A 12,141-nucleotide genomic window follows, 5' to 3' on the forward strand; every position below is an offset into this window, starting at 1 on the left:
ATTTTCATTCCTGACCACGATCTGTTCCTGAGCTTGAATTCCTCCCAGATTCTCATGGCATTCCCTAAGCCCTCCCCTCCCAATTTTGTTCACTGCCACTGTCATGGGGTTGTCTCATCATTACTGTCATATCCTTTCTCCCCCTCTTGAATCCGGGCCATTTCTGAACTCCTTCCACTGCTGTTAATCCTTGTCTCTTCCTAATCTCATGGCATTCCCATACTCATCCCATTTCCAATTCCAAGTGTCATTCTCTATCTCCCTTCCTGGGTAGTTTCTCTCATCTCCCTACCAACCTCAACACTGATCACTCCACAAACACTGAGTGTCATTTCCAACCCCAGTTTACCACTTCTGATCTCCCATCTGTCAGTTCCCTTATCTTGACATCTCCCTGGTCTCCCCAGATTTGCCATCTCTTGCACTATTAGCCAGGGTAACACTTCAAAGTAAGTTACAAGGCTCCTCCTAGCCCCAAGTTATGTCTAATCATGGCCCAGGATCAATCCTGATCTCAAGTGTTGGCTGAAAGAAATTTGTGAGTTCTCCCTGTGTCCATGAAAGTTTCTTTTCATATCCCATGCTTGGCCATGCTAGGTTTAATGGCTGCTGTAATTTGCCCCTAGTGTACAGTTGAATTCAAGATGAATCAAAAGGGAGTAGAAAACAGTTTCAGGGGAACAGGGAAATAAGGAGAAGATGTAAACCAAACGATGGGATTGCTCTCCTGCAAACTGGAGGTATTGAGACAATAGGCCTTAATAATTAAGTAGGCAAACTTGAAGGATTTTGGAGGAGCAGAGACCTAGGACTAACAAGGCAGCTATTATTATAGAGCTAACACAGATATAATGGGAAAATAGCCTCCATCTAGCAATGAGATTCTACCACTCCTATTCAAGCAACAATATAATGTGTGGTGTGCAGAGAGAGCTATGAGCACAGAAGGTAACTGCAGTGCCAACAGGCAATCAGCAAAGCCAGTGTTATTATGATCATTGGTACAATGGATTTCGGAGGCAAGACATGCTGAGAGAAAGCAAGCCTATGCTAGGGCCACAGTTGCTCCACTGTGTGCAGTTTTGGTTTCTGCATTCAAGGAGGGAATCCTAGGTCTTGGTTCATCAGCCTGAGTCCTGGGATGAGAGACTTGTATGAGAAGAAAAGCTTAAGTTAGACTTGTTAACACTCATAGGAGGCTGGCACAATGAGAGGGAATATCAGAAGGATTTTGGGGATTCTAGGCGGGTTAGAGAGTATAGAACATAGTACAGTACAGCCCAGGAATTCAGGAATAGGCCTTTTGACCCACAATGTCTATGCCAATTATGTTGCCAAATTAAACTAAATCTCTTCCACTTGAACTTGATGCACAACCCTCCATTTCTTGCATATTCATGTGTCTATCCAAAAGCCATTTGAACATTAGTACTGTATCTGCATCCACAACTATCCCTGGCAGCCCATGTCAGGCACCTGGCATGCTCCATTTAAAAATTTGTTCAGCACAAATCTTTTAAACTTTCCCCCTCTTACCTTAAAGCTATGCCCTCTCATATCTGACACTAGAATTAAGATTTCAACTACCTACCCCATCTATGCTTATCACCATTTCAGAAATTTCTGTCAATTTCTCTCAATGCTCCAGAGGAAGTAACCTAAGTTTGTCCAGTCTCTCCTTACAGCTCAAACCATTGAATCCAGGCAATATCTTGGTGAACTTCCCTATGTCCTTCCCAAAGATTCCACATCATTGCTGCAATAAAATGAACAGATCTGCTTACAATACCTGAAGTGCATCTGAACCAAAGTTTTCTACAACTGCAAAGTGACTTCCTGACCCATACACTCGATACCCCTAGTGACGAAGGCTAGTATGCCATATACGTTCATTACCACTCTATCTAGTTTCATTGCCCCTCTCAGGGAGCTATGGACTTGGACCTCAAAATCTCTGTGCATCAAAGATCCTGCCATTTACTTCATAGTTTCATCTTATCCTGATGCGGGTTTCAATCTGAAATGTTGACAATTCCTTTTCTCCCTCAGATTCAGCTCAACCCACTTGTTCCTTCAGCAGATTTTTTTTCCACTTTTTTTGAGTGCACAAAACAGAAAAACAGTGTTTTTAAAATGGTGGCACACTAGTAGATGTTGAAATTCAAAGGAACCTGTGCACAAGGCACTGAAAACCAACATGCAATTATAGCTGGTAATTCAGAAGGCAAGATTTATATTGGCATTTATTGCAGGAGGATCTAAGTAATAGAGTGAAAATGCCTTTCTACAATGTTATTAGATCTAGGAAAGATCGCAACTGGAGGACTGTGTACAGTTTTAGATTCGCATCTGAGTCAGGATCTACTTACCACAGAGAGAGTTCATCAAAGATTCATCAGTCTGGTTCCTGGGATGATGCGTTTATCAAATGAGGAGAATTTGAGCAACCTTAGGAGAATGAGAGGAGATCTCATTGAAGCTTACAGAATTCTTACAAGGCTTGAATAACTGGATGAAGAAAGTATGTTTCCCTGAGTAGTGGAGGATATGATCGAGTCTCAGAGCAAGAGGTTAGCTGATTCTTCACTCAGTGAGTGGTGAATTTTGAGAATTTTCAACCCCTATAGGCTGTGAGGACACAGTCACTGAGTTAGTTCCAAGCAGAGATTGATAGGCTTCTGATATTAAGGAATATGGGGAATCTGGAGCTGAAGTAGAAGATAAGCCATAAGCTTGATGAATGGAAAGACAGAACAAGAACTACGTCATATACATGTTGTTGAGGACAAAACAAAGGAATGGTGCAAAATACAGTTATGTAAATTGAAGTGGAAATGGTATGGTGCCACAATGGAAGAGATAGAATTAAGGGTTTGAGAATGTGGCTGCAACACAGGGAAGGGGATGTGAAAAGGGGGTTGGTTCAAGAATTAGGTAGCAGTGGGAAAAGAATCTTGTCTTAATTCTGGTCATCTGGGCTTTCAAGTTCCAATATCTCCTCCCAGAAGGTGGAAAGGGAAAAAAGGAATGGCCAGGATGGTACTTCCTAATGGAAGGAAGAGCTGCTCATGCTCATCAATCTTCTCATGAACCAGAGTGTTTAAGGTTTAGAACTCTTAAGACTTGAGTTCCCTTTAACAAAGAGTTGTTATAGGTTTTATAGCATGAATGTGGGACAGGGTACTGTTCTATCCACTCCACACTGCATTCATTCTATATCAATAACCAGCAGCACACCAGCTGTTTGCAACAAGTGGAACAATTTATTTGCATTATGCATTAACAAATACAAATTCAAAGCCCAACAAACCTACACCTCATTACCGTGTGTGCCCTAACCTGGCATTATTTGTAGTTCAAAATGATGCATTACCCAGTATTGACTGCTGAACATGAAAATACAAAGAATTTAAATTAATTACAAATGGTTCTATTGCAGTGAGAAAATAAAAGCAGAGCATCTCTGTGGTATCATACACTGAAAAACAACATGCTAATGTTACACGATTCTTCTGAAATAATAAGCACTCCCACTCAAAATTAATTTAAACCTGTCTTCTTAATTGTACCAGAAGAATAAAATATAATTGCTTGCACTTTGGAAGCTTCTTGTGAAAGGTGATGTGTAAAGCAGAGGGCTTCTGAGGCAGCTCTCCATGGTTCTGGTGTATTTACTTTTCCCGCTGCTACTGTAACCCTGCTGCTGCATGCTCCCAGTCTGACAGTTGAGGTTCCTGCTATGACCCCTTGCCCAACTCTCTGCAATCTTTCTCCACCTCCAGCCATAGCTTGCTGAACAATTTCCCCTTCCTCTGCTCCATTTCTGTTTTCTGTGGAATTTCTAGTATAAAACAAATATGCCTTGTTTAACTTGTCTGAACTTCAGTAGACTCGGCAGATGGCTGACCCAAAAAAGTAGCCATAATGGGCAAGATTATGGGATTGTCTGTAATGTGTGCACTGGGGAAAATTGGAGAGAGCAGAAGAAAGCAAAATTCTAGGGGTTACAATGCTAAGAATTCAGAGCCTCTTAACCCACAGTCAATCATACTTCAGTGAAGTTGCTGCTTTCCACATCACCTAAGGAGTTAGTCGTGAGCACAAGATAAAAACAATGGGAACCCAAAGTCCTCCACTCAGTCACCACTAAACCCAAGAAGCTATCGGAAATGTGGGTTGTTCAACACAAGCAAGAGATTCACATAGAAATGGAGCACTGCTAGTAGGACAGAATTCCACTTGTGACACAGAGATTAGCAAACAACTGTCAGATTGGATTCACATGCCAGTGAGAGTCAGAATTACACGTGGTATTCATGACAATTTTTGGTTCATTGTTTAGCTCCCCACCCTCTCCCAACCCACTCCCCTCCTGTCTTTTCCCTCCCCTGTCCCCTGTACAAGAACATTCACACTTAAATGTTCGAACGATTGCTGCAAAAAGCAAGAATTAACTCTGGGGTGGGGAAATGTGTGAGGAACGTTTCTGTAAAGCTGCAAGGAGACCTACGTCTAATGTTTTTAACCTTTAAATGTCCTTTCTGTCCTTTCGCTTGCCTTTTATTTGGTTACTTTGATGGTCTTGGTGGATGTGTTTGACGACATGACATTGGTGCAGTATCTACTGGGAATCTTTGGCCCATCACTGGTCTCAGCAGGGAAGGAATATTCAAATGGGAGCACACAGAGGCTCCGCACAAGTATCAGAAGGAATAAACCACCTCACTGCCCATCCACCCAACCCCATCTCTGCCACTGTCACAGCACTAGCTGCAGATGCCATGCCTCTGCTTCCGCTTCCCTGCACTACTTCTGAGTAAATAGCAAATGTTGGAGGAAGGGGAAGGTGATCGGAGGGGGTTTGATCCTATGTTTAGCCGAAGTCAAAAGAGAGAATTGTTGGGCTTGGGAGCAGAGGTTGGCTACAAACCAGCTGTACTGCAGGATACTGGCCAGCATCCAGGCACAGAGGGTTAACACAATGTGTTCCAGGTCACTAACAGTGCAAGGTCCCATTGGTTGTTAAGGAGGGTCTCACTGCTGAGAAAAGCTTTAAGGACAGGCAGGACCAGAGCATCTTATTGTCAGCAAAACCAATGAGTCACTTGCTGGCAAAGAGGAAGGACCAAACTGTAGGCCAGTCGTGAGAGGAAAAGGTCATATAATACCTGCAGCCAATGATCACAATGTCACCAGAAAGTCTTCTTAATCAACCCAAATAGTTTTCCCAGGCACCTACTTTCTCAGTAGGTTTGGGAAGTACAGCTGCTGTAGATTGGGTCAGTAATTGCTGTACCTCTTGAAGATGGTGCACATTGTAGCCACCATGCATTTTGTAGATGGTGCACACTGCAGGCACTGTTCACTGGTTGCAGAAGGGATGAACATTTAGGGTGGTAGATGGGTACAATTCAAGTGCGCAGCATTGTCCTGGATGGTGTCAAGCTTCTTCAGAGTTGTTTGGAGTTGGATTTATCCAGGCCAGTACTTCTGTACCCGGACAGAGAAAAGACTGAAAGGACTGTCTCAATTGACCATCACCCACTAAAAACAGAAAGCTGATTGGGTGTTTAGTTGAGTTGGTTCACTGACCCACCCCTCCCCCTGGACATCCTCCACCCCTCCTCCTTTCCCTTTGTCTGATTGGCTCATTGGTTGTCATGATGCCCTGTTGTGAGGAGATCAATTGGAGGTATCAGACTGGGCACTTCCAGGCCCTTCTGTTGGTGAAGTCACTGAGGATGGAGTGGCTGCATCTTGCCAGCTGCCATTGGTCTGCAGGGAGAAAGAAACATCTGAGAGAACAGCAAATGTCAGCAGTATCAACAGTCAGGAAATCATACTGATGAAATATTTAAAATGGTCCTGCAGAAATAGCTTTGTAACAGTTCAAATTCACCATTTCCTGTTGCCCCAGCATTGTACAGGATTTACTGAAGGCTATCTATGTCCTAGACCTATTGCTTCACTAAAGTTATGAGTGACTTACAGTAGTTCACTAGAGCATAGGAGAAGAAAGAGTGATCTTACAAAATCATGAGGAGAATATACAGACTTTTTCCCTAGGGTTAGGGAATCAAGAATTAGAAGATATAGGGTTAAAGTGAGAGGGGAAAGATTTTATAGGAAGCTAAGGTGGTCAGTATATACTGTATGATGTGCTGGCCGAGGAAATGGTTGAGGCAGGTGCATTAACAACCTTTACAAGCTACTTGGACAGGTATGTGCATTGGAAAGGTTGGGAGTGATATAAGCCAAACATGAGCAAATGGGACTCGCTTCGATGGGCATCCTGGACCAGTTGGGCTGAGGGCTTGTTTCTGTGCAGTATGACTCTACAACTATATTTGTTGTAACCTACTGAGATGCAGGAGCTTCAAAGCCCAAATGTTTGGTGGAATCCTGAACAAGGGGACAGAGTTTCAGGAGGCTGGTCATTTAAAACTGAGGTACATAGACAATTTTTCTTGCAGATGATGATAGATCTTAGAGATGTCAGCCACAGTGTTGGATTTAAAATGGAGGTGGATACATTTTCAAGAGTCAGAGAATTGAAGGTTATGAGGATCTGACAGAAGGGGAAATGAGGCCTGGGGTAGATCAGCCACATTTGCACTGAATGCTTACTTGTGATCAGTCAGTTTCCTTTTTTTTTCATTGGAGACCTCTTACTCATCCATGGTGCTGGATTGTTGGATGTAATGTTCTGCAGGAATACAGGATCATAAAGGCAGGAGTCTACCATTTAGTCTCTTGAGCCAGCCCTCTCAACTTTGCACTGCCGTGACTTCTAAATCACATGCTCTGATCTCTGAAATGAACCTTAAACCGTAGCCCAGAGCCACAAAGCCAATGCAGACACATTTGCGGAATGGACGGTTCCTGAGTTGGCCTTCGGTGTCCACACCCTTTCTCCTTAATTGCTACCTCTTTCAATGAAACTAAGCATTTCATTTAATGTTAAACACCACAGCAATATTTGTACATGTAGTTAACACACAAAAAATAACACTGTAAATCCCTTTACTAGTAATGCATGGACCAACCCCACACACTACGCAAAGGAAAGGTGGTGCAGGTGACTACATTCAGCAACCTTCTCCCTCTGGGCCTTTGTATCACACATCTTGACTGTGAGAGGGTCTTGCAACAGGTTCTGCTGGGGTCTGGAGGGGACTTGTTGATATCACACAGACATAGATTGTTTCTTCTGCAAGAAGGCAAGGAGGCTATGGACAGAACACAGGGTTACTAAGCCAAAGGTCTTCCATCCATCCCTGGTACTTGTCAAGCCTTTGGGGTTCAGAATCTTGTGCTACTGAGCATGGGAGAGGAGAGCCAGGACCAGTCCCTGCAGGCCTGGCATCGAGAGGGGTTTCAGCAGGAGCTGGATGATGGTCCCACCGTGACATGGAGAACCAGCTGCTGAATGAAGTGAGGGACAGAGAGGAAGCCTTCATCACTATCATCAACATCCTAGAGCCAAATAAAGACAGAGGCATGATGAATGACTCACCTCCTGATACACCAGTCCTTTTCCACCATCAGCAGAGGAGGCCAGAAGTATGATGGAACATTCTTTGCTTACCTGGATCAGTGTAGGTCCATCAACTCTCAAGAACCTTGTGGGACAAATTAGCCCACCTGACTGGCATCCTATCCATCTGAAATAGTAATTCCCTCCATCACTAATACACAATAGCTGCAGTGTGTGCTCTGTCACTCACCCAGATTCTCCTCCAAGTCACACACTTTCCCAGTTTAAAGTTATTTTATGATCCTTCATTGATACTGTGTCTAAACCTCAGAAGGCCTTCCCCAACAGCACTGCAAGAGCGCATTTGCAGTGCTGCAGTTTACTCTATCATCTTCTCAAGGGAGATTTGGGGACAAGAATGAGATACAGGTCTTGCCAGCAATATCACTAAAAACTCAATGAAAGAGAAATCATTGAGGCCTCTCCTTGGTGCTCTTGGAGCAGTTCCAATGAGTAAATGTGGGTGTATTTTTGAGCTGATTGATAAATGGTGTAGGTAAAGGTAAAGGCTCAACCTTTCCTTTCCCTGTGGGGCTGCACACACACCCCAACCCTGCATCACCTCATAGCTTTGCAGGTGGAAGCCCAACTCCACATGGGGATGGTGAGGAGCTAGTTCAACTTGATGGACACCCTAGGTCTGTTCAGTTACTGTGGTGCCAGATATTGTGGGTGAGAGGGGCCAAGTATATCCTGATGTGAAGTAACACACTGAGCTCCCTGCAGTCTGAGACAGGTGTCAGGAGTAATGCAGCAGCAATGAAGTTGTTGCTCATATTGTTGGGGCCCTGTTCATTATATCTATGTGGGCAGGTTGCACCTCGAACCTCCATCCTTTGTCTTGTGCTGACATCACTTCATGCTGCCTGACAAGGAGACTCTGTCCCTTTAAAAAGGAACGTATCCTGCAAGCCCTCTCACAAAAGGTCATGGTGGAACAGCTCTGCAAACAGCCTATTACAACAAATTATTGCTTCACAATGGCAAGCTAAGTATATGGGGCAGAAAGCAGAATCAATCTGGTGTCTGAGAGCAGGCAGATTAACGTGCACTGGGGACATTAGTCAAAATTTAAATGGCATCATTTGACCAGAACTGGTAAATGTCTCTTGGCAGTCTCTCATCCAGAAGCGTATTATTTTATGGTAAGGAAAGTCCATCCCAATTTTAGCTAATACATGCAGGCACACATCTGCATCTGTAGACACGCTAAGACACATAGAAGACACACAACAACACGTTCAGGATACACCAATGCATTTATACAAAAAAAACAAAACACACACACACACACACACACACACACACACACACACACACACACACACACACACACACACACGTACACATACTTCTTGTCCCTACAAATGATGGAAGTGTTTAAACACAGGGCTTATGCTGACTGATGCCTTGGTTTCACTGACCATTAGGTCCTTGGAGGCTGAAGTAATTTAGTCCCTGAAGCACTGAATATTAATAAAACAGTTCTGATTGGGTCATGGGACTCTAGATGGCTGATGGGCACTTCTCCATTTAATCTGTTCAGTGCTTGTGTTTTCAATATTTTTACTGATTTTTCTCTCTGTATTTTAGAATAGTAGCGCTGGTGATTTAGTTTGCTACAGTGACTGTAACACAGAGAAACACTGAGGTGTAATTACACTGAGTTACATTGTATTTTACAGACCATTTGCCCTAGTTGATCAACGGCAATGTTTCTGCTTCACCGGAGCCTCATCCACTTTCCTTCATCACCTCCCATCAGTGTACCCATTCCTAATGGCCCCAGCAAGCTCCTTTTTATGCTGAGCACTGAGGTATGAGGGGGAAAGCACCAGAAGGGATCTTGTCTCTCATTTGTACAGGGACATTATTCACAATTCTGGGCTCTAATTTACACATCATGGAGTCTTAAAGCAGAGAAGAGAGCCCCTTGACTATACGACCATAAGCTCTGATCTACACAAGTCCCATTTACCTGCATTTGCTCTGCAGCCTTATGATTATTCAAATAGTTAACTTCAATATTGTGAGGTCACCACCTACATCACAACCAATTCCAGATGTAAATAACAGGAATTCTGCAGATGCTGGAAATTCAAGCAACACAGATCAAAGTTGCTGATGAACGCAGCAGGCCAGGCAGCATCTCTAGGAAGGGGTGCAGTCGATGTTTCAGGCCAAGACCCTTCGTCAGGACTAACTGAAGGAAGAGTGAGGAAGGGATATCCCTTACTCACTCTTCCTTCAGTTAGTCCTGACCAGATGTAAATGATTCTTTGTGTGAAATATCTGCCAGAAGTGCATACGGCTGGGCGATCTGGAAGGCCACGTGAGGAATCTGGAGCAGCAGCTGGATGACCTTCAACTCATAAGGGAGAATGAGGCAGTCAAAGATGAGAGCTACAGGGAGGTAGTCACATCTAGGCTGTCGGAAGCAGGTCGTTGGGTGACAGTCGGGGGGGGAAGCGAAGTTGAGCAGACAGGTAGTGCAGAGCACCCCTGTAGCCATTCCCCTGAATAATAAGTTTACCGTCCTGGATACTGTTGGCGGGGATGACCAACCAGGTGTGAGCCATGGTGGCAGAGCCTCCGGCACTGAGTCTGACCCAGTGGAGTAGAAGGGTGGGACGGAGAAGAGGAGAGCTGTCGTCATTGGAGACTCTATAGTCAGGGGAGCAGACAGAAGATTTTGTGGATGTGAGAAGGACACCCACATGGTTTGTTGCCTCCCGGGTGCCAGGGTCGGGGATGTCTCTGACCGGGTGCACGACGTTCTGGTACGAGAGGGAAAACAGCCAGAAGTCATGATACATGTTGGTACCAATGACATAGGCAGGAAGAGGGATGGGGTCCTGAAGTGTGAGTTTCGGGAACTAGGCAGAAGGCTGAAAAACAGGATTGATGCCAGTGCTACGTGACGGTGATGGTAAGAACTGGAGGAGATAGCAGTTGAATGCGTGGCTGAGGAGTTGGTGCAGGGAGCAGGGTTTTAGATTTTTGGATCATCGGGATCTCCTCTGGGGAAGGTGGGACCTGTACAAATTGGATGGGTGCACCTGAACTCGAGGGGGAGCAATATCCTTGCAGCTAGGTTTGCTAGCACGGTTCGGGAGGGTTTAAACTAATTTGCAAGGGGGATGGGACCCGGAGCAATAGAGCAGTGAAAGAAGTGCATGGAGTAAAGCCAGATCTAACATATAAAGAGGCTTTGAGGAAAGAGAAGCAGAATAAACGGTGTAAAGGTAGTAAGGTAGAAGGCCTGAAATGTGTGTACCTCAATGCAAGAAGCATCAGGAACAAAGGTGATGAATTCAGAGCTTGGATACATACATGGAATTATGATGTAGTGGCCATTACAGAGACTTGGCTGGCACCATGGCAGGAATGGGTTCTCAATATTCCTGGATTTCAATGCTTTAAGAGGGATAGAGAGGGGGCAAGGGGGATGAGGGGTGGCATTACTGGTCAGGGATACCATTACAGCTACAGAAAGGATGGGTAATGTAGCAGGATCCTCTTTTGAGTCAGCATGGGTAGAAGTCAGGAACAGGAAGGGAGCAGTTACTCTATTGGGGGTATTCTATAGGCCCCCTGGTAGCAGCAGAGATACAGAGGAGCAGATTGGGAGGCAGATTTTGGAAAGGTGCAAAAATAACAGGGTTGTTATCATGGGTGACTTTAAAGTCATGGGTGACTTTATTGATTGGCACCTGATTAGTTCCAAGGGTTTAGATGGGGCAGAGTTTGTTAAGTGTGTCCAGGAGGGATTCCTGTCACAGTATGTGGACAGGCCGACTCGGGGGAATGCCATACTAGATCTAGTACTAGATAATGAACCGGGTCAGGTCACAAATCACTCAGTGGGTGAGCATCTGGGGGACAGTGACCACCGCTCCCTGGCCTTTAGCATTATCATGGAAAAGGATAGAATCAGAGAGGACAGGAAAATTTTTAATTGAAGAAGGGCAAATTATGAGGCTATAAGGCTAGAACTTGCGGGTGTGAATTGAGATGATGTTTTTGCAGGGAAATGTACTATGGACATGTGTTCGATGCTTAGAGATCTCTTGCAGGATGTTAGGGATAAATTTGTCCCAGTGAGGAAGATAAAGAATGGTAGGGTGAAGGAACCATGGGTGACAAGTGAGGTGGAAAATCTAGTCAGGTGGAAGACGGCAGCATACATAAGGTTTAGGAAGCAAGGATCAGATGGGCTAATTGAGGAATATAGGGAAGCAAGAAAGGAGCTTAAGAAGGGGCTGAGAAGAGCAAGAAGGGGGCATGAGAAGGCCTTGGCGAGTAGGGTAAAGGAAAACCCCAAGGCATTCTTCAATTATGTGAAGAACAAAAGGATGACAGGAGTGAAGATAGGACTGATTAGAGATAAAGGTGGGAAGATGTGCCTGGAGGCTGTGGAAATGAGCGAGGTCCTCAATGAATACTTCTCTTCGGTATTCACCAATGAGAGGGAACTTGATGATGGTGAGGACAATATCAGTGAGGTTGATGTTCTGGAGCATGTTGATATTAAGGGAGAGGAGGTGTTGGAGTTGTTAAAATACATTAGGACAGATAAGTCCCCGGAGCCTGATGGAATATTC

At 44.5% G+C, this 12,141-nt stretch overlaps 1 protein-coding gene across 3 annotated transcripts in view; it reads right to left on the bottom strand.

Moving 5' to 3' along the window:
- Nucleotides 1-5,644: 5,644 nt before the first annotated feature.
- LOC140206135 (pre-B-cell leukemia transcription factor 1-like) overlaps nt 5,645-12,141 on the bottom strand; it is a 607,496-nt gene continuing 600,999 nt past the window's right edge. For all 3 annotated transcript variants that reach the window (XM_072274346.1, XM_072274345.1, XM_072274344.1), the window contains one exon: nt 5,645-5,775. In XM_072274346.1, coding sequence (XP_072130447.1) covers nt 5,683-5,775 — 93 coding nt within the window. In that variant the 3' untranslated portion in view covers nt 5,645-5,682. The remainder of the gene's footprint in view (nt 5,776-12,141) is intronic.

This window comes from Mobula birostris, chromosome 12 (assembly GCF_030028105.1).
Source record: "Mobula birostris isolate sMobBir1 chromosome 12, sMobBir1.hap1, whole genome shotgun sequence".
NCBI lineage: Eukaryota > Metazoa > Chordata > Chondrichthyes > Myliobatiformes > Myliobatidae > Mobula > Mobula birostris.